General features: G+C 38.9%; 1 protein-coding gene across 9 annotated transcripts in view; it reads left to right on the plus strand.

Annotated features, from left to right (window-relative positions):
* The first annotated feature begins 351 nt into the window (after nucleotides 1-351).
* PTGR2 (prostaglandin reductase 2) overlaps nucleotides 352-23,198 on the plus strand; it is a 50,390-nt gene continuing 27,543 nt past the window's right edge. For 3 of the 9 annotated variants that reach the window (XM_081289506.1, XM_081289514.1, XM_081289507.1), the window contains exons 1-3: nucleotides 435-573; nucleotides 5,423-5,502; nucleotides 7,692-7,810. In XM_081289506.1, coding sequence (XP_081145632.1) covers nucleotides 5,466-5,502; nucleotides 7,692-7,810 — 156 coding nt within the window. In that variant the 5' untranslated portion in view covers nucleotides 435-573; nucleotides 5,423-5,465. The other 6 variants (XM_081289510.1, XM_081289512.1, XM_081289511.1 and 3 more) reach the window with 6 other exon arrangements.

A 23,198-nucleotide genomic window follows, 5' to 3' on the forward strand; every position in this document is an offset into this window, starting at 1 on the left:
AAGCAAGGGTTAAGGTTGATAGTCACTCTCTACGGTAATTTCCCAGTCTGAGGCTCACAGAGACCATAACACGAATAAAATTCCTTCAAGGGCAGCTGGATGTGAACTCCTGGTCAAGGTTGAATGATTTGCTCTTTGGGTCCAGGCAGTAGGGATGACCAAAGGGGACCAATCCTGGTTAATTTATTAATGTATTTGCTCAGACGTATCTTTTGAAGCTTGGTATTTCCCCGGCCTCTGACGGAAACGTGGGGACCAGAAGAATCTTGCCTAAACTTCAAAACCCTGCCTCTGGGAGCCCCGGGAGCTCGGAGCCAGGCTTAGTCCTGCGCCTGCGTGGTGTGGTTGGAGGGCCAAGGTCGCGCTGGAGCCAGCCCCTTTCTTCTCGTCAAATCTCGCGAGATCGCCCCCAAGCTCCGCGACGGTGAGTGGCACGCTGAGGGTCGCTGGGTTTTCTTTTCTTGAACTAGGTGAGGTTGGTGCGGTAAGGGAGGAAGCTCCAAACCAGGGTTGTCCTCCCGCCTTCCTCCCGGAAATACTGTCCACGCTGGCATTTTTGCCAAGGATACTAGGGTAGGAAATGACCGAAAAGGAGGCGTTTTTTGTTTTTTAAGAATTATTAGGGGATGGTGCAGGCCTGTAATCCCAGTGACTCCTGAGTCTGAGGCAGGAGGATCGCGAGTTCGAGGCCAGCCTAGGAAATTTAGCAAGCCCCTGGTCTCAATAAATAAATAAATAAATAAAAAGGACTGAGGATATAGTTTAGTGGTAAAACACCCCGGGTTAAGTCCCCAGTACCAAAAAAAAAAAAAAAAAAAAAAAAAAAAAGAATTGTTAGCTGGGTAGCCGAGCGTGGTGGTCCTTGCCTGTAATCTGAGCCAGCCTCAACAATTTAACAAAAACCTGTCTCAAAAGAAAAAAAAAGGGGCTGGAGTTGTAGCTTAGTGGGAAAGCACCCCTGGGTTTGATCCCCATTACTAAATGAGGATGGGGGGGGGGAGAATTGTTAGAGGTAAGCAACTTTAAGTTTAGATATAATTGAGGTGCCTCTGGGACTTTTAGTTAACATCGCTCTATTGGGTGGTACCAGGCATAGGGGCAGACTTAAATCATTGAACAAAACTTACACAAATATTATTAGTGCTGACAGTCTTAGAAATTTTAGACTATTGGAGCAGGTCATTAGTAATTTCCACGTAAGTAGCTGGTAGTAGGAGCTGTAGAGGAAAATGAGGTCACTAAGAAAGGAAAGAGCCATGCAGGATTCTCACATGTAGGACTTGGGGAGAGGAGAGGAAAGGACTGGCAGGACAAAGCAAAGGTCAGCAAAGTCATTTGTGGTGGAGTACTAGAACAAGATAAGCATAAAGAAGTGTTTTATTAAAAGGTATTAGGGGGTAGAGATGTACTTTGTGCTTGCCTGACATGTATGAAGCCCTGGGTGTGATTTCCCAGTACTGCATATTTGAAGCTCATGTTAGGAAAATGGTATGTGAGTATGAGTTCTAGTGTTGTTACTGCAAGTAATGGAACCCTGGACAACCTTCAACCTCTTTGTATCTGCCTTTCCTCCTTTATAAAATGGAAGTGATATTACCAACTTCACAGAGCAGTTTTGGGGCTGGGGTTATGTTTAAACAAGATAATGAATAAGAAGTCTTTAGCTTAGTTCTTGGCATCTAGGAAAATTTAGGAAACAGACTGAGAAACCCTTATTTTTCTTTTTTTTTTTTTTTAAAGAGAGAGTGAGAGAGGAGAGAGAGAGAGAGAGAGAGAGAGAGAGAGAGAATTTTTAATATTTATTTTTTAGTTCTCGGCGGACACAACATCTTTGTTGGTATGTGGTGCTGAGGATCGAACCCGGGCCGCACGCATGCCAGGCGAGCGCGCTACCACTTGAGCCACATCCCCAGCCCGAAACCCTTATTTTTCAAGGTCCCACTTTTAGTCGAACATCTTTGTTTTATTTATTTATTTATCTTATGTGGTGTGGAGGATTGAACCCAGTGCCTTACAGATGCAAGGCAAGCGCTCTACCACTGAGCCACAACCTCAGCCCCAAATAGCACACTCTTTATGACTGGTACTGAGAAAATTTTTCAGTTGATCATCCATCTGTATTATTTTTGAATATTACTTAGCACCAGTTAGGAACCCACTTGGTATCATACCAAATAAGATTTGTTGAGTTTTTTTTTCCTCTTCACTTGGAATGAATCTATCACTATCACTACCCCTCCTTTCAGATCTTGTATTTGGTGCATCTTATTTTAGATGTTAACTAAACCAAGTGCTTTATATTCTTAATATGTTGTTTGTTGTGCTGTTGGGTATTGTACAGTTATCCTGCATTTCTTATATTTGGCACTTGAAAACTTTCTAATTTAGAGGGAGAGAACTGTTCTTATAATTAAGTATTTGGACAGATATACAGTTTTGTAATTTTATTTATTTTATTTTTGTGGTATTGGAGATCGAACTCAGGTATTCTTTACCACTGAGCTACATTCCCAGTATTTTTTATTTTGAGATAGGGTCTCATTAAGTTACCCAGGCTAGTTTTGAATTTGTGATCCTCCTGACTCAGCCTTCTAAATAGCTGGGATTATAGGCATGCACTACTGCACATTTTAAAGAAATAAAGCATACTGTTGAGAGTAGAAAAGAAAACAAATATAAAACTTTATTTGGAAAGGTTCCTTTAGTTGAAAATTTAACCATCATTATGATTAATAACCACTTAAGGGTAGTTGAACCTACTTTCCTTGGAAAAACTTTGCTTTTTAATACTACATAATTAACACCCATGGTGTCTGACATTTCCCTATGGACTTCATGATGTAATGAAATAGGATGTAGGTAGACCACATTCAAAGATTCCTGCCTAAAAAAAAATGAAACTGAATTTAATTAAGCTTCTAGATTTACTTACAAGTGACAAGCAATGGGCGAAGATAGAAGAAAAATGCAAATGACACTATTAGGAAGCTATCATGGAACGTTTTACAAACAAAGGAATGAAGAAACAAAGCAATAGCATGAAATAGAAAGTTCCAAATGTATGTGAACTTTGAATCCTGATTCTAATGAATCAACTATAAGAGACATCTTTGAGGCAATCAGAGAATTTCAGTATATACTAGGTGTTAGATGATGTTAAGGAATTACCTATTCTGTTAATTTTGTTAGGTGTAATAATGGTATGGTGTTTAAGTTGGAAACAATCCATTATCAAAGATGGTTTAACTGAAGGATTTTATGTGAAATGGGATGATTCTGGGATTTGCTTTAAGGTGAATCTGGAAAATATGGTCTTATCTGGCAACTTTGTATCTAGAAGAAGAGAATGAATATTGATGGCAGCTAGCCATTTCTGTAACAACCAATAAGAATATATATAAATGTATGTAAAAATGTATATAAAACAAGGAAGCAAATAATACATATTTCCATGTTCTTTCTATCTTACTGAATGTCACCAACATCAGACATTGTTATGGTTTGGATTTGAGATATTCTTCAAAAAGCCCATGAAGCAGTGTAGGAATATTCAGAGGTGAGAGATTAAATTATGAGAACTGTGACACAATCAAATGGATTAATCCATTTGATGGGTTAATAGTTGAATGGATTACTGGGTAGAACTATAAGCAGGTGGGGTGTGGCTAGAATAAGTAGGTCACTGGAGGCATCTTTTTCTCTGCTTTCTGGCTGCCATGAGCAGACAACTTTCCTCTACCACACCTCCTGCCATGATATTTGGGCTTACCTCAGGCCCAGAGCAGTGGAGTCAGCCAACCATGGACTGAACCACTGAAACTGTGAGCTCAAAATATACTTTTCCTCCTCTTAAGTTGTTCTTGTCAGGTATTTTAGTTACAGCGATGAAAAGCTGACTGACACAGACATTTAGTTATTTTATTTTTTGTGGTGTTGGAACAAACCCAGGGCTTTATGCATGTTAGGCAAGTATTCTCCAGCCCTAGACATTTAGTCTTAAAAAGGAGTAGAATTTTCCTTTAGTATAGGGTACTTGCAGGAGAGTTGGAGGCTGCTAAAAGGTTGTGTATGTAAAAGCCTTGTTTGGGGAAGATTTGGGGAAATGATAGAAAATGTAACATTTGGAGCTGGGCGCCATGGTGCATGCCTATAATCTCCTTGGCTCAGGAGGCTGAGGTAGGAGGATTGCAAGTTCAAAGCCAGCCTCAGCAACTTAGCAAGGCTCTCAACAACTTAGGGAAAGACTGTTTCAACATAAAAAATAAAAAGGGCTGGGATGTGGCTCAGTGGTTAAGTTCCTATGGGTTCAGTCCCTGGTACCAAAAAAAAAAAAAAAAAAATGCTTTGGGACACCTGTAGTCCCAGCTACTCAGGAGGCTGAGGAAGGAGAAGCACTTCAGCCCAGGAGTTCAAGGCCAGCCAGGCAATATAGCAAGACCTTATCCCCCAAAACAGAACAACAACAAAAATCCAGCTTTAATGTGTTTGCTTTTTGTCAGCAAAACTATAGAAGATTTCCATTTTGATAAGTGAATAAAAGAAAGAACTTTTAAAATTTTGATTATATCTCAGTTAATCTCAGTTATTTTGCCTCTAGATTAGCTAGGCATCTCTGGAGGAGGAATATATCATATTTTTCTTTTTTATATATTTATTTTTTAGTTGTAATTGAACACAATATCTCTATTTTATTTATTTATATGGTGCTGAGGATCGAACCCAGCATATGCGAGGTTGTGCTCTACCGCTGAGCTACAACCCCAACCTCTCATATTTTTCTTTAAATCAAGCCATATTAGGATGCTTAATCATGGTGGTATGTAGACGAAATGTGCTTGAATTATCTAAGGCCACAATCATTTTGCCTCCTTCAGTCTTCAGTGAAATTGTTCCTATTAACTAAGAATTCTAACTGAATTTAGTATTTCTTCATATATTTGCTTTAGGAGGCAAACTCTGATAGAAAAGTATTATGTCTTTTAATTTCAAATATTTATTTTTTTCTTGTCATTCAGAAGCACAAATGGATTTCTCTTTAATTTTTAAGTTGTTGAATGCTGTTAGCTTTTTGCCACTGTGACCAAAACACCTGATATAAGCAACTCAAAGGAGGAAAGATTTATTTTGGCTCATGGTTTCAGAGGTTTTAGTCCATGATGAGCTGGCTCCATTGCTTTAGACCTGAGGCAAGACAATATCATGGTAGAAGGTCAATGAAGGAGAAAAACTGCTCATCTCTTGGCAGCTGGGAAGCAGAGAGAGAGAGAGAGAGTACCTGATATGGTCAGAGCCCTGTGATCCTAACAACTCCACCTCTGAACACTGCTGCATTGGGGATCAAGCCTTTGGGGGACATTCCCTATCCAAAGCATAGCAAATACTTTAGATCTTTCTTGTGATTTAAGCATTTTTCTATTTATAGGAATTATACAGAAATCTTGTGAGACGACTGCACAAACAGAGTGATGATTGTACAGCAAGTGGTATTAAATTCCCGACCTGGTAGGTATTTGTCTATAATGAATGAATAACTGCATTTTTTGATAATTGCTGATGTATATGAAGGAATAAAAACTAATATGATATTAATTTGGTGAACTAAGGTAGTAAAATATTAAGATAATATAACAGAAGAAACTCTTTAAACAATGTAGTACTTTTTCAAATGATAACTTATCAAGACCATTGTTGATGAGATAAGGTATTTTTTGTATCATAACATTTAAAAGCCACATATTACAAATAAGTGTGTTTTCTTGGTGGGGGAGGGTTCCAGGGATTGTACCCAGGGGCACTTAACCACTGAACCACATCCCTAGCCCTTTTTATATTTTATTTTGAGACAGGGCCTCGCTGAATTGCTAAGGCTGGCCTTGAATTTGTGATCCTCCTGCATCTCCCAAATTGCCGGGGTTACAGGTATATGCCACCAGGCCTGGAGGTATCATTGATTTTTTTTTTTTAAAGAGAGAGATAGAGATAGAGATAGAGAGATAGAGAGAGAGAGAGAGAGAGAGAGAGAGAGAGAGAGAGAGAGAGAATTTTTTAATATTTATTTTTTAGTTATTGGTGGAAACTACATCTTTGTATGTGGTGCTGAGGATCGAACCCGGGCCGCACGCATGCCAGGGGAGCGCGATACCGCTTGAGCCACATCCCCAGCCCCAAGTATCATTGATTCTTAAAATTTGATTTTCTGTTTTATGTTAAATGTACTGACTTATGTTAGAGTTGACATCTAACTGAATCATAGAAACTTAGGTATGTAAGTAACCTGAAAAGTTTGGGCCCGCTGTTCTCTTCATTTTACTGTTTACTGTGACCTAAGGAAGTCATGTAACTTTTCTGACTTCAGTTTTAGAAAAGTGGGCAGTTAGAATAAGATCCTTACATTCTAAAACCCAGTACTGGGGAGACTGGCTAGGAAAATCACAAGTTCAAGTCCACCTAGGCAAATTGGTAAGACCCTATCTCAAAATAAACAGGGCTGAGGCTATAGCTCAGTGGTAGATCACACATAGATTCAATCCCCAGTACTAGTGGGGAAAAAAGATCTCTACGTTCTATTCCCACCTTAGAAATTTGATGATTCTTGAAAAGGCAGATTACTTATGTTAAAGTTATCAAATCTGAGTAAACTTTTAGTGATGACATTTTCTGCTTACAGACTTTTTTCATGCCTCAACATTTCTAATTTGTTGATTTTTAAAACTTTTTTTAAATTTTATTTTTTTAGTTGTAGTTGGACACAATACCTTTATTCCATTCATTTATTTTTATGTGGTGCTGATGATCGAACCCAGGGCCCCCGCGCATGCTAGGTGAGTGCTCTACCACTGAGCCACAATCCCAGCCCGAAACTTTTTAAAAAAAATATTTATTTTTTAGTTGTAGTTGGATAGTTAGAATTTATCTCTCTCTCTCTCTCTCTCTCTCTCTCTCTCTCTCTCTCTCTCTATATATATATATATATATATATATATTTAGAAAGATTCTGTTTGCTTCTTAAAATGAGGAAGCAAAACTCACCTAACTTTTCACTTTGGTGGAAGTGTTTCTACTAGTTTGTAAATTTTAATTTTCGTAATTAAAAAGACAGCTGAAGGCGATTTTATGTTTTTTGAAATCCTAAAATTAAAACAGGTGAGATGATTTACCTATAATCATTAGAGGGCTGGAGTTATGGCTCAGTGGTAGAGTGCTTGCCTGGCATGCGTGCGGCCCGGGTTCGATCCTCAGCACCACATACAAACAAAGATGTTGTGTCCGCCGAGAACTAAAAAATAAATATTAAAAAAAAATTCTCTCTCTCTCTCTCCTCTCTCACTCTCTCTTTAAAAAAAAAATAAATAAAATAAAATAAATGAAATAAAGGTATTGTGTCCAATTACAACTAAAAATAAATATTAAAAAAGAAAGAAAGATGTTCATCTACAACTAAAAAAATTAAAAAAAAATTAGAAGCTGACAGCAATCTTTGAAAAGAACTTCTTGGAGAACATCAAGAGTGATGAAAACTGCTTGAGACTATGCTGAGTCATTGTTATAATTTCAGAGAAGTTACAAGACAATATAGATTTATTCATGCCTGTTTTAAAAGGGAGTGCCCTGAATCCCAGGTGATCTTTTAAAAAATAGTAACTGTATATAGGGAAGTGACTCTTTGACTAAATTTTTGCCTGATATTTTAGGAAAAAATGGTAATCCAGTGGCAGAGAATTTCCGATTGGAAGAAGTCAGTATACCAGATACTATTAATGAAGGACAAGTACAAGTTAGAACTCTTTATCTTTCTGTGGATCCTTACATGGTAAGAACCAAGAGGTGTGATTTGGTGAAAAATAATTTTATTTTCATATTGTTGCATTAGAATTTTATTGTGCTATCCTTATGACTAATAAATACTTGGGCAGTTGTATCTTGACACTTATGAATTATAGATTAACTTATTCATTGCATTTATTAAGGAATATTTTGAAGGAATGTATTCATAATAGCAGTATATGTGGTTAGTGAGTTTCTTCCAAATGTCTATATCACTCCCAGTAGTAAGTAAAGCTTGAATAATAAAGTAGGGTTGGAAGTTCCCTCAGAGGATCTGGTTTATAAGGCAGACTGTATGTGAGACCTTGATTCTAGTTGATCTCTTTTTGAAAGGGGTAGACTCATTCATGCTACCTTTAGATTGGGGAGAATTCTTGAAAAGATTGCTGAGGGAGGCAATTAAGAAAACCATCAGGCACAAGGTCTTAAGCTTTAAGTGCTGGCTTCTTTCTTTGTCTCATAGTCTTCTTTACTCCTAACTTCATCTCATGGCCATGACATGTATATCTCCATCAGTTTATCTACTTCTATCAAGTCTCAGTACTTAGAATCAGATTGCTGAGATTGGGAAATTGGCCAATTTATCTGTTATTATCTATTTATAGGTTAATGACCCACTGTACTAGCTTCCTATTGCTACTATAGCACATTACTATAAACTTAGTAGCTCTAAATAACACAAATACATTATCTTATAGTTATGGAGATTCAAAATGGGCCCCATGGGGCTAAAATCAAGGTTTTGGCAGGGTTGCATTTGTTCTAAAGGCTCTAGAAAAATTTTTTTTCTTCCTATTGTGGCCTCTAGAGGCTGCCCATGTTCCTTCCATGGGCCTTGTATTATACTGGTTTACCTTTGCATCAGTGGTCACATCTCTGACTTTTCTCTCTCTTATCAGGACCCTTGTGATTTCATTGAGCGCACTGGGATAATCCAGGATAATTTTGCCCATCTCAAGACTGTTTTGCCATATTGACAGGTTCCACAGGTTAGGACATGAACATCTTTGTGGGTCATTATTCTTCCTACCAGCAATCTATGGGTTGGCTATCCAGGAGTCACATGTCCCTGCTAAATTCATTTATCTTTGGTTGTAGGGAGAGTTAGGCAACGGCTGCCCCTTGGTGGCAGAGCAGTGGCCATGAGAAAGTACAGAGAAGCTCTCACCAAATTACAAGGTTCATAACAGAATTGCCTATCTCTGAACAATGGAAAGAGTTCATTTTACATAGGGATTAGGTTCTATAGCAGGATTGTGAGTCAAAACCTGTAGTCAGTCAAAATACTCTTAGAAAATCCTTTAAATTGGTATTAAATTACTAGGATCTATCTCATTGGAAATTCAAAAATTTAGAATCATTCTATCTATCCAAATAATATGATTTTCTGAAGCTTTCCTTCCCTAAGCTTCAGTTGCCCTTTGTATTGATTGTTCTGTTCCTCACCTTTTATTTTGTTTATTCATTTATCAGTTGAGGAACATATGGATAGTTTCCACAGTTTGGCTATTATGAATAATTTTGGGGTGAACTTTTGTGTACAAGTTTTTGTGTGGATCATGTTTTATTTCTCTTTCATATATACCTAGGATAAGAATTGCTAAGTCACATATTGACTGTGTTTAACCTTTTTTCCCCATCAGTACTGGTCATCGGACCCAGGGGCACTCTACCATTGAGGTACATTCCCAGCCCTATTGTTTGAGACAGGGTCTTGGAAGTTGCAGAGGCTGGCCTATGACTTAAGCTCTTCCTGCCTCAGCTTCCTGAGTTGCTGGAATAACAGGTGTGCACTACCATGCCCAGTTTTTATTTTTTATATGGAGATGGGGTATTGCTAAGTTCCCTAGGCTGACCTTGAACTTCCTGAGGTTGGTCTCAAACTTGTCATGCTCTGTATCAGTCTCCTGAGTTGCTGGAATTAGAGGCATTTGCCATTGTGCCTGGCTTTGTTTAACCTTTTCAGGAAGTACCAGATTCTTTTCCAAGATGGTTACAACATTTTACAGTTCTACAAGAAGTAATTAAGGGATCTAGTTTCTCTACACCTTCACTAATACATATATATATTTTTTATTGTAGCCATTCTAGTTAGTGTGAAGTGGTATCTCATTGTGGTTTCATTCCGCATTTTCTTTTTTTTTTTTAAGAGAGAGAGAGAATGAATTTTAATATTTATTTATTTTTTAGTTTTTCGGTGGACACAACATCTTTGTTTGTATATGGTGCTGAGGATCGAACCTGGGCTGCACGCATGCCAGGCGAGCGTGCTACCGCTTGAGCCACATCCCCAGCCCCTCATTCTGCATTTTCTTGATGGCTAATTTTTAGCATGTTGTTGTGTGCTTAGTGGCCATTTGTATATTTTTTGAAGAAGTATGTATTCAGATCTCTTACATATTTTAAAATTGGATTATCTGTCTTTTATTATTGAGTTACAAGAGTTCTTTTTTTTTAAAGAGAGGGAGAGAGAGAGAGAGAGAGAGAGAGAATTTCAATATTTATTTTTCAGTTTTCGGCAGACACAACATCTTTGTTGGTATGTGGTGCTGAGGATTGAACCCAGGCTGCATGCATGCCAGGCGAGCATGCTACCACTTGAGCCACATCCCCAGCCCCACAAGAGTTCTTTTTATATTCCAGAAATAAGCCCATTACCCAATATGTGATCTGTAAAATATTTTCTCTCATTCTGTGGATTGTCTTTCCTTTCCCCACTTTTCTTATGGTACTGGAATTTAAATTTAGGACCATGCACATGCTAGACAAGACTTCTACAACTCAACTGTTCCCTAGCCTTTTTTTACTTATTTTATTTTGAGACAGGGTCTTGATAAATTGCTCAAACTTATGATCTTCCTGCTTCAGCCTTATGAGTAGCTGGGGTTACAGGCGTGTGCTACCATGCTGGCTTATCTTTTCACTTTTAATGGTATCCATTAAAATATAGAAATTTTTGTTTTTGATAAAGACTGGTTTACCTGTGCTTTTTTTCTTTATCACATACTTTCAGACTCATCTGAGAAGGCTTTGTCTCACTGAGGGTTAAAAAGAAAGATTTAGCTCCAATTTTTTTTTCTAGGATTTTTATAGTTTTAGTTCTCACATTTTAATAAATGACCCATTTTGAGTTAATCTTTGTATATGGTATAAGGAAGGGATTTGTGTTAGTTAAGGTTTTTCATAGAGTCAACAGAGGAGAGATACAGATGTAGATATACAGATTTATGAGAAAGGATTGGCTCACATGATTTGGGGGAATAAAAAGTTCTATAATAGGCATTCTGCAAGCTGAAGAACCAGAAAAGTCTTATAGTATGGCTCAGTCCCAGAGTCCCAGGGATGCAAATCCCAGTCTTCAAATACCAAAAAAAAAAAAAAAAAAAAAAAAAAAAAAAAAAAAAAATCATGGATTCCTAAAGTCTAAGGACAGAAGAAGTAGGGCATCTTGCTCCAGAAGAGTAAGAGCAAGAATTCACCCTTCTCCCTTTTTGTTCTGTCAGCTCCGCCATCACTGTCCAAGCTCCCCACCCAACCAAGGGCAGATTTTACCTCATCAGTTCATCAACTCACATCAATCTCCTCTGAAAACACACTCACTGTAGCTGGGCATGGTGGTGCACTCCTGTAATCCCAGTGGCTGAGAGGCTGAGTCAGGAGGATTGCAAGTTCAAAGCCAGCCTCAGCAACTAGGCGAGGTGCTAAGCAACTCAGTGAGACCCTGTCTGTAAATAAAATACAAAACAGGACTGGGGATGTGGCTCAGTGGCTGAGTGCTCTGGGTTCAATCCCTGGTACAAAAAAAAAAAAAAAGAAAGAAAGAAAGAAAAAGAAAAGGGAAAAAAATCACTCACCAAAACACCCAGAAACAGTGTTTCAGGGGCCATGTAAGCATCTTTCTTTTAGTCAAAATCTAAAATTGATCATCACAGTTTTTGTGCTTTTACATGTGGATACACAGTTGAATGAGTACTATGTGTTGAAAAGATTATCCTTTCCTTGTTGAATTTTCTTGGTACTTTTTTGAAAATTAATTGACCATAAGCATGAGGATTTATTTCTGGTCTCAAAACTATTCCATCAATCTGTTTATCTTTATGCTATATTTCACTGCCTTGAAGACTATAGCTTCGTAGTAAATTTTGAGATTAGGAAGTGTGAGTCTTCCAACTCTAATATTCTTCTTCAAGATTGTTTTGGCTATTTTAGAATTTGAATTTCCTTGTTAATTTTAGGACCAGATTGTCAATTTTTGCACAGAAATAAGCTTTTATATATATATATATCGGGAATTGAATTGTCCTGGAACTTGTGATCCTCCTATGTCATCTTCCTGAGTTGTTGGGATTATAGGCATAAGCCACTTTGCCCAGCCCAAGCTGGGATTTTGATAAGGATTACTTTGAATCTTAAATCAATTTTAGGAATACTACAATCTATGATGGTTAATTTTATATGTCAGCTTGACTTGGCCAAGGGATACCTAGATAAACATTATTTCTAAATAATAGAAAAATTATTTCTGAGTGTTTCTGTGTTATATAGTTTGGATCTGGAATGTCTCCAAAGGTTTGTATGTTAAAGACTTGGTCTCCATTCTCCCATTCCCCACCCCTCAGCTATAGGAAGGTGGTGAAAATTTCAGGAGGTGGGGTCTAGTTGGAAGAGGTGGGTCACTGAGGTTTGGGAGTGTGATGTTGATGGATCTTTATTTTATTCATTTATTTATATATGGTGCTGAGAATCAAACCCAGGGCCTCATACATGCTAGGAAAAAGCTCTGCCACTGAGCTACATTCCCAGCCTGGGATATGCCTTTGAAGGTATATTTTGTCCCTGGCTTCTGGCTGTCTTTTTCTGCTTCCTGACTGCCCAGCAATGAGCAGTTTTGCCCTGCCACACACTCCCTGCCATGATATTGTGCCTGATCACAAGCCCACAGCAATGGGTCCAAGTGACCATGGAGTGACACCTCTGAAACTGTGAGCCAAAATAAATCTTTCCTCCTTTAAGTCTGTCATCCACGTCCCGTCCAGTCCAGTCCTTTTGTGTGTGTCGTAAGTCCCATAACCCACCCCCGCTACACACACACACACACACACACACACACACACACACACCCCACCCTACTAAGTTTGCTGTAAGGGTATTTCTGGAAACATTAGCATTTGAATCAATGGACTCAATAAAGCAGATGTTCCTCTCAAATGTGAGTGGGTATCATCCATTGATTGGGGGCCTAAGTAGAAAAAAAGTTAGAGGAAAGTTAAATTATGTTTGTCTTACTGCTCAAATCAGGACATCCATCTTTTCCTGCCCTTAGAGTTCTTGGTTTTGGGTCTTCTGACCCAGACTGGGTCATCCCTATTTTGTATTTGATTTATTTTTATGTGGTGCTGAGAATCGAACCCAGTGCCTCACGCATGCTAGGTGAGTGCGCTACCACTTGAGCCACATCCCCAGCCCCTTGTATTTGATTTAGATACAGGTCTCACTGAGTTGCTTAGTGCCTCGATAAATTGCTAAGGCTGGCATTGAACTTTCCATCCTACTGGATGCACCTTTTCATGAGTGCAGAACTAATAACCACAACTAGAAGATAAAAGAGCCCGGAGAGGTTTATTACTTGCAGCAAGTAAGAACATTGAAGATAACTCTCAAAGTAGTGTTATTCCTGAAAAAGCAAGAGACTTTTATTGGGGAAAATTTTATATATTCATATCATAAAGACTCATCATCATATGCAGAGGTGAGCACATTTCTGGGCATACTCAGTTTGAAGTCATATATCATGTGTTTTAAAAAAATATCAGACACAAATGCCTCTGGGCAGAGAATTTTGCATTTTAGTAAGTAAAGTTTATTTCTAGGTTGCCTTAAAATGATGAGTCAGAGTGACTTGGCAATTTTTGCTGGTTACTTGTAAATTTCTGCAAAGGACTTTAGCTGGAACAAACAAAACAACTTTGTCATTTAAAGAGTCAGAAGCTTAAGAACTTGGAACGTAGGAGCTTGCTCCTAAAAGTGCCTGCCTGGTAGCTAACAGTTTGGGTATCAGAGTAATAGTGGCGTCATAGAACTGGTGTTGTGAGTAAGCTGTGCCAACATTGGCTGGATGCATTTGTGTCTTTCTACAATGTCATAATTTATTGGATCATAATAAATTTACAAGCTGTGTCACTTTCATTTCATTGGCTTTTATTCATCAAAACAATGGTTTACTTGGTATCAGAAGCATGGCAATAAGTTTTTTTTTTTTACTACAGTCTAATCTTTTTTCTTTTTTTAAAGATTTAAATAATTTTTTTTAGTTGTTGATAGACTTTTATTTTATTTATTTATATGAAGTGCTGAGTCATGCCAGGCAAGTGTGCTACTGCTGATCCGCAGCCCTAATCTTAATTACTAATATCTATAACACTTAACTCATACATCACACTTTACACAATAATATGTAGGTTACAGGGCAGCTAAGAAAAGGTTAACAGAGGCCACAGGTTTTAAAGAGACAGAACTGAAAGCAAAGGCAGAGAGCTGATACAGATGGACAAAAGTTACTACAGGTGGTCAGATAAGCTTTACCTACCCAGCCAAAGCAGTGGCCCATGCCATTCTTAGGAGGCTGAGACAGGGTGAATCTCAAGTTAAAGGCCAGCCTCCACAACTTAGACCCTGTCTCAAAATATATTAAAGCAACAACAGAGGACTTGGGATATAACTCAGTAATAGAGATCATGGGTTCAATCCCTAGTATGGCAGGAAAAAAAAAAAGATTTATAAACCCAGCAAAGAATCTGTTGGAGGCATAGAATCTGCTCAAGGTACAGAGCTATGCAGTGTGCCAAGCTATTCCAGGCAAGGCGAGGGTTAGTTCAGGGTGCAGAACTTGTCTAGAATATCCAGAACATCTGAACGGCAGGCAGTTTCAAAGTGGGCCATGTCAAGCAGGGATGGAGCTGAACTGAAGCTCTGGGGACAGAGTTGGGAGTTTATTACCTGTTGACCTCCTGATGTGACATCTTCATTGGATGGTTTGTTACAGTGACTGATGGGTCAGTTTGTGCCACCATAGCAGAGTCTTAGGTGCCCTTCCTATTATGTTTCAAGTGAGGAGTTGCATCATCTGTGTTTTGATGTGTTTGATAAATTTCCCTACTATGGGTTTGATATACCCATGCATCCAGGTGCTTCTGATTTAATTTGATATTTACAGGTGGTTGTTTTTTTATCAGCACAATTAATTTATCAGTCTGTGCCTTATAATTGTGCTCTGCAGCTAGGGGTATTACTCTTTTTATAAGTTCTGTATGTCCACTGTCTGGTGATTGATTATGTTTACCCATACAAGTTACCAAGTCATTCTGCCTTAGCACTTGTATCAAATGGATTAGATCAGGACAACTACTGCTTTATTAAATGGAATAATTTAATAAGGGCTAGATACAGCCTGAAAACTGCTCTTCTCTCTCTCTCTCTCTCTCTCTCTCTCTCTCTCTCTCTCTCTCTCTCTTGGTAGTGGGGATTGAACCCGGAGGTGCTTGACCAGTGAGCTACATTCCTGACCCTTTTTATTTTTAAAAATATTTTTTAGGTGTAGATAGGCACAATACCTTTGTTTGGAGTTCCCATTGAGTTCTCTCGGCGGTTCCGGGAGAATTGGCGCATGGAGCCCGGTGGAGAGAGTGTGTTCCCGGGAAGTGTGTGTAGAGTGCCTGTGAGAGTTCGGGAATAAAGGTTGCTGTTTGAACCTACAAGGCTGTGTGGCGGCTCAGTTATTTTGTGCCCAGACAGACTGCGGCAGCTGAGAACTGCAGAAGAGGTTCAGCTGCCAGAAAAACTGCTGCTAGTCCCAGCTGCTGAGGAGCCACCTAAAAGCAGATGGGAGACTTGTTGACACCAGCTGTTGGGAACCACTGGTACCCACGGCATACAGATACACCAAGAGCTGAGAGCTACTGGCACTCCCACTCAGATTCATAATTTCTATCTGCATTTTTTTTAAGGTTTGTACATTCACCCTTAGTTGTTTTTTTGCCTCCTAGTGTTTTTTTTTTTTTTTGCTTCTTATTTTGTGGGTTTAAAATTCTTGTCTTCCTACATCTTTTCTATCTTTTTTTTTTACCTTTCTGTACTTATGTCTTTAAAGTTTTCCACTTTAAATTTTTAATCTTCTTTATCCAAATATCTTTTATCCTATTATCTTCCCATTTTTATGTTTTTTTTTTTTTTAAGTAATGCTTTTAAGATTAACTAGGCTTCGAATGACGCAATCTTTCCTCTGCCATGAAGGCATCTTAACCACCTTTAATTTAACCTTTGAAAGCCTTTTGCAACTTACTTAGACATTTTACAACTTTTTACTTTATCACACAAAGATTATCTCATCTAGAAACATTTCTTTTTCCTTTAACCTTTTATATTAAAATATATTTCCACATCTTGAATTTTTTTATATCTCTTTTCTAGCTGTTAACCCTTTTTTAAAAATTCACATTTTGAAACGACCCTTATAAAATTTTTGAATTTAGACAAATTACTCCACTTTAATAAGATGAAATATTTTTATGCTTTTTGGTACTATAATACTATAATTGAAATCCAACTGAAACTTCTTATACTCTTTGTATATAAATTACACCTGATAGAATCTTAACTCTTAGTAACCTTGTTTCAGCAAAGACATAGACACAAAGCAATATTAAACATTTTTACATTTACCAATTTATGAAAACACACATAATGTTTAAATATATTACCTTATGGAACTTAATAAGTAAAGAGTACTTGCTTTTATATTTAGTGGTTGATGTTTCAACACTTTAGCTTTGTAAATTAATCAGATGTCTGTAAAAACCAAGATCTTAGACAAGTGTAGTAAACAGAACTAGCAATCTCTTTCTTTCTTTTTTTTTTTTTTTTTTAAAGAGAGAGTGAGAGAGGAGAGAGAGGGGAGAGAGAGAGAATTTTTAATATTTATTTTTTAGTTCTCGGCGGACACAACATCTTTGTTGGTATGTGGTGCTGAGGATTGAACCCGGGCCGCACGCATTCGAGGCGAGCGCGCTACCGCTTGAGCCACATCCCCAGCCCCAAGCAATCTCTTTCTTGTTGAAGAAAAATCCTTTCACAGGATACCATGATGGTCCCATTGTGATATATTTAATAACTCCTCTTTAAAAAGCCATGGGCTACATTTTTGTATTGTATCAACATATGCCCTAACTGTTCTTGGTCTTACTGGGGTGCCTCCTTCCTCTAACAATTTTTCTTTTTCAGGGGCGAACAACTTCAAACTTTGAGTCAACCATTTTCCCCAGTTTGCCTGAGAAAGTTCTAGGGAAAGGCAACTTGAAATAAAAACAAAATAAATCAAAACAAGAACACATTGTTTTTTGAAATGGTCACCCATTCTTTTGTTCTCCTTCAGGGGCGTGCAATTTCACTTACCTCCAAGCTTCAGGTGTTCCCCATATGGGCCACCAAATGCTGCAGTCTGTCTGGGCACAAAATAACCCAGTGGCCACATAGCCATGTAGGTTCAAACAACAACCTTTATTCCCGAACTCTCACCGGCACTCTACACACACTTCCCGGGAACACACTCCCTCCACCAGAGTCCGCATGCCAATTCTCTCAGAACCCAGGGAGAACTCAATGGGAACTCCTAAGTAGGGGGCGTCTGGGGCAGCAGGATCCGCCCTAATCCTGGAGCCACCCTAATCCCAGAGCAGGGTCACCTTTCAACCACTCCCTCTGGCAAAAATGCCAGGTGTCATTTTGACTAAACTGTGGCTCTCAACACTCAGCTTTCAGTTGTCTACTGCTCTTCACTGCTGCCTGGCTGCTAGGTATTCTCAGGGCTGGCAGCCCTTGGTGTTACCAGCTCTTGGTTTAATCATTTTAGTCCACTCTGAGATAAAAATCACCAGGAAAAAAAATCAGAAGGCAATAGAACCATCTGGACAAGGCTTTACATGGGGCCTTTGTTGCAGCACATGGGGGAAGTGTACAGGATGAAGTCCCATACTGGCCAGATGAGACTGAGAAGAGTACTTGCATAGGGCCAGGCACGGTATTACATACTTGTGATCCCATCTATTCTGGAGGCTGAGGCAATATGGCAAATTTGAGGCCATGCTGAGCAATCTAGTGAGACTCTGTCACAAAATAAAATTTTAAAAAGGCCTGGGGATAGCTGGACATGGTGGCGCATGCCTATAATTTCAGCAGCTCGGAAGGCTGAGGCAGGAGAATCATAAGTTCAAAACCATGCTCAGCAAAAGTGAGGTGCTAAGCAACTCAGTGAGATCCTGTCTCTAAAAAAAATACAAAATTGGGCTGGGGATGTGGCTCAGTGGTCGAGTGCCCGTGAGTGCAATTCCCAGTACCCCTCAAAAAAAAGGTCTGGGGATAAAACTCCAAGGCATAGTGCTCCTGGTCTCAATTACCAGTACCATTTAAAAAAGAAGAGAGATGGTTGAATGCACAAGCATGTGCTGGTCTAAGCATGCGCAATTTCCTGTCTGCTAACCACAGACTTTCTGCTTAGTCATGCCAGTGTGCATTGGCATACTGAACCTGCATGCTCTGGCTGTCATGGGTGGGAGAAGTGCTCCTTGCCAAACCAATTGAGAATAGTTGAAGATGGGCAGAGACATGCAGAACAGCTGCAGGGAGGAGTCATCAGGGTGGCCACAGGTTGTCCTGAAGCTGCCCCAGGAAGTGAAGTCTCTTAGAGCAATTGCCTGGCTTCTGGAGGGGTGGTGGCAGAACTGGAGGCTCTCTGAGCAATCACGAGGTATATGAAGCAGTCCTGGTGTTCTCAGCTCACACAGTCCACAGAAGCAGCAGCCACTTGATTGATAGCTCCGGTAGCTTCCCTGGGAGTGGTAGGGCTAAAGTTTGGACTCCTGATGTCTCCAATGGGATCCTAGAAGCAGCGGCAATGTCAACTATAGTTCAGCTGGGATGGGGATCTGAGGGATCTACGTCTTCCTGACCCAGCGCAGGACTGAGCTATCAGTCTACTTGCTTTACTGCTGTAGCTGTCAGAAAATGGTTGGAGAGCAGTGGTTACATCAACAGCGGCTTCCTTCCCTAATCTCTCTGAGGCAGCTGGAGCTGACATTATATACTGCAAGCCCTGCAGTCCCAGCTCCTGTCTCTGCTCTAGCTATACGCCATTTTTGTCAGCATTGCCCAGCAGCTTGGCTGCACTTCAGGGTGGCAGCAGCTGCAGCCCAAGAGCCCAACATGTGGGCGGAGCTACCAGCTGTCAGTTAAGGTGCTCAGTGTGAGTATACCACTCTTGTTGGCCCCAGGCTGCTCTACTGTCAAAGGAAAATAATTTCTTTGGAGGACTTTCAGGCTCTTCTGTCTCACCTCCTTAGTCTATGCCGCAGTCTGGCTGGGCACAATTCAGGAGCCACTTGTCAAAAGAAACAAACTTTATTTTTAGAACTACAAACGCCAAACAAAACAGCTCCTCAGGAAAAACCCCTCAGAGCCCAACTGCCACCACCGGCTTCCCACAAGCCTCTCACCCCCACACAACCCTCACCACCTCCCACAATCCTCCTGTTCTTGAGGCCGATTGGCTGGGTTGCGTGGGCGGAGCCAAAGAAGTCCCCCAATGAGCAGCTCCGTGGAGGAGCCAATCAGCTAGATGTTGCTGGGGCCGCTGTGAGCCAATCATCAGCTGGCAGTCTGAAGGGCAGGGAAACAGCCCAATGAACATCACCGCAGAGGAGCCAATCAGCTAGATGTTGCTGGGGCCGCTGTGAGCCAATCATCAGCTGGCAGCTGGTTGCTGGCAGCTGGAAGTTTGCTGGGGCCCCTTTGGCTGTGGCTCTCAACATCTCCCCCTCTCTGTTTAAACAACAAGCATGTGGCTTGGGGACCGTGCCTGCCTTAGGTTGTCCAATACTACATATGGTCCTTACCCGTCTTCGGATGAGCTGACCTCAGGGCGTCAGCCTCCTGTCTTAGGTTGGTACCATTGTAATTGGATCTTACCCGTCATTGACTACCGGTCCAGTATACAGCCACACCTGTGGAGAGGTCTTTGTCATGAAAAGCAGAAGGGAGGAAGATACACTAAGCCAATTGATGGCTCTTGTTGGAAAAATTGTACCACCGATGACATCATCAGCAAAAATACCCCAACACTACCACAAGTCGCTGCACCAACAGATAGTTCACAATGCATAGTCTAGGCAAGTCTAGACAAGTTCTGCAAGTTCTGCACATAGTTTAGGCAAGTTCTGCAAGCAGTTCAGTGATGGCTATTGCAGAAGCTGTAGATTAGTTTTATCTTTGTCTTCACCGAAACTGGGATGAAGATAGGAATTCTGGCAATAATGGCTAAAGAAAAAATTATGTAACATTCCAGAAGGCACTAAAAGAAAACAATTTTCTTAACAATTTACATTGTCTTCACTGGCACTGGGATGAAGATAGGAATTCTGGCAATAATGGCTAAAGAAAAAATTATGTAACATTCCAGAAGGCACTAAAAGAAAACAATTTTCTTAACAATTTACATTATCTTGAAGAGAATTATTAAATATAATGAAAAGGTAAGGTGAGAATTATTAAATATAATGAAAAGGAAAGGTGAAAGTAAACAAACAGATCTGTTAATCTCCTTTCTTGTTTACATATTAAAACAATTCTTAATAGTTATTTACCCAATTTAAATTAAACCATTTTAATCACGTGAATAAAAAAAAAATATTTGGATCCATTTTTTCATGAGCGCTCATCATATATGATATATGGACATACGTACATTCAAACATATAACACAAAACACAAGTGTGCACACATAATATAATACATATAACACATAACATAATAGTAAAGGCCTTATAACTTTTTACAGGTGAAATCTCCATTGCAATGTTTAAAAACTCTATAGTCAAAAAAAAAAAAAATAGAACTGATCAGCAAAACATTAACTTAGGTCTGTATGAGCTCAAAAACCAAAATAGAACTTCATGATATGGGAAAAGGCAATAATAAAATAGATATTGAAAAAAGCATCCTGGTTCTGTCGCAGATGTAAGGATAGCTAAATTGGAGTTTTGGATATCAGCTGTTATGGATTTGAGCCAAATCATCTTCTTTTTGGTCTGTAGAAATCGCTTTAGTTAATCTCTCTGGAATCCAAATCGGCTGCTGTTTTCCCTGTGGAAATACACAAATAGGCCCCCGACTCCAGACAATCACTGGGTCAGGACTTTAGTTAATCTCTCCGGAATCCAAATCGGCTGCTGTTCTTCCTGTGGAAACACACAAACAGACCCCCGACTCCAGACAATTACTGGGTCAGGACCTTTCCATTGTCCTGTTAGAATATCTTTCCAAAGTACCTTGGGCTTATGTACATTTTTTGGACACATATGCCTTTCTGCAGCACTAAGTCCTGATGAATCCAAATTTAAAAAGTTTAGAGTAAAAAGGGTTATTTTAAGTTTATCTTTGGGGAATATATACCCCTTCCCAATTCCGTCTTTTTGCTTTAATAAGTACATTTTAATAGTTTGATGAGCTCTTTCAACTATGCCTTGTCCCTGTGGATTGTATGGGATTCCTGTTATATGAGTAATGCCAAATGATGAGCAAAATTGTTTAAAAGAGCTAGAAGTATAACCAGGGGCATTATCTGTTTTTAACTGTTTTGGAATGCCCACAGTGGCAAAATTTTGTAAGCAATGAGCTATAACATCTTTAGTTTTTTCTCCGGCATGAAGGGAGCCCATCAAAAATCCAGAAGAAGTATCAACTGTAACATGCAAATATTTTAATTTTCCAAATTCTGGCAAATGTGTGACGTCCATCTGCCAAATATGGTTAGGTATCAATCCTCTAGGATTGACTCCAAGATTAACTTGTGGTAAAAAGGTCACACAATTTTGACATTGTTTTATTATTTGTCTAGCTTGTTCCTTAGTTATTTTAAAACGCTTTTGTAAAGTATTAGCATTGACATGGAACCTTTTATGAAAATTTATAGCTTCTTCTAGTGTAGAGAAAATATGTATGTCATGTGTAGTTTTATCTGCTAAATCATTGCCCAAACTAAGGGCTCCAGGCAATCCTGTATGTGCCCTGATATGTCCTATAAAGAATGGATCTTTTCTGTCCCAGATTAAACTTTGTATAGTGGAAAACAAAGAGAAAACAGTAGAAGAAGGGGAAATCCTACCAGCATCTTCAAGGGATACTATAGCATTAACTATATACTGACTATCAGAAAATAAATTAAATACAGAATCTTTAAACATCACAAAAGCTTGTAATACTGCATTAAGCTCTACCTTTTGAGCTGATTGTTTGGGTACTAAAAATGTAAAAGTTTGATCAGGTGTAACTATTGCTGCTGTACCATTATTTGACCCATCAGTGAATATATTTGGAGCATTCATGATAGGTGTTTTTCTTGTCATTTTTGGAAAAATTACAGGATGCAATGACCAAAAAGACAATAAAGGATTAGATGGTAAGTGGTTATCAAATGAAACATTAGATTTGCACATGATTATTGCCCAAGTATTTAACTCATTAGCTAATTCATCAATTTGATTCATAGTATATGGAGTAATAATTTTATTGGGAGAAATTCCAAATACTCCCTTTGCTGTTTTTATTCCTTTGAGTATTAATTGTCCTACAGCCTCAGGATACCTAGTAAGAATAGTGTTAGGAGAATAAGATAAATGTATCCATAATAATGGACCTTCTTGCCAAAATACTCCTGTAGGAATATTTTTTGTTGGTAGTACAATAAATAATAAAGGCAAACTTATATCAATTCTATCCAAATGCATATTTTCCATATATGTTTCAATGATTTTTAATGCTTTTCTTGCTTCAGGCGTTAACATTCGGGGTGAATTTGGATCTGATGGACCTTTTAAGATATCAAATAAAGGTCCCAATTCTCCTGTTGGAATACCTAGATAAGGCCTTATCCAATTTATGTCTCCTAATAACTTTTGAAAGTCATTAAGTGATTTGAGTTGATCTACTCGTATTTGAATTTTTGGTGGACGGACCATGGTTGAGGATAATAGAACTCCTAAATAATTAATTGGAAAATTTAATTGTACTTTATCTATTGCTATCTCTAGATTATAATTTTTTAATAAATTTGTAAGTGTGGCATAACATTCTAGCAATGTGTTTTTAGCTTTGTGTGCTAATAGTACATCATCCATATAGTGAAATATTTGTAGTTCAGGATTTTGATTTCTAAGTGGCTGGATTACTTTGTTAACATAAATTTGACACATAGTTGGGCTGTTAGCCATCCCTTGAGGGAGTACTTTCCATTCATATCTCTGATCAGGACCTTCATGATTTAGTGCAGG

Source organism: Spermophilus citellus (assembly GCF_964194105.1).
Source record: "Spermophilus citellus genome assembly, chromosome: 4".
NCBI lineage: Eukaryota > Metazoa > Chordata > Mammalia > Rodentia > Sciuridae > Spermophilus > Spermophilus citellus.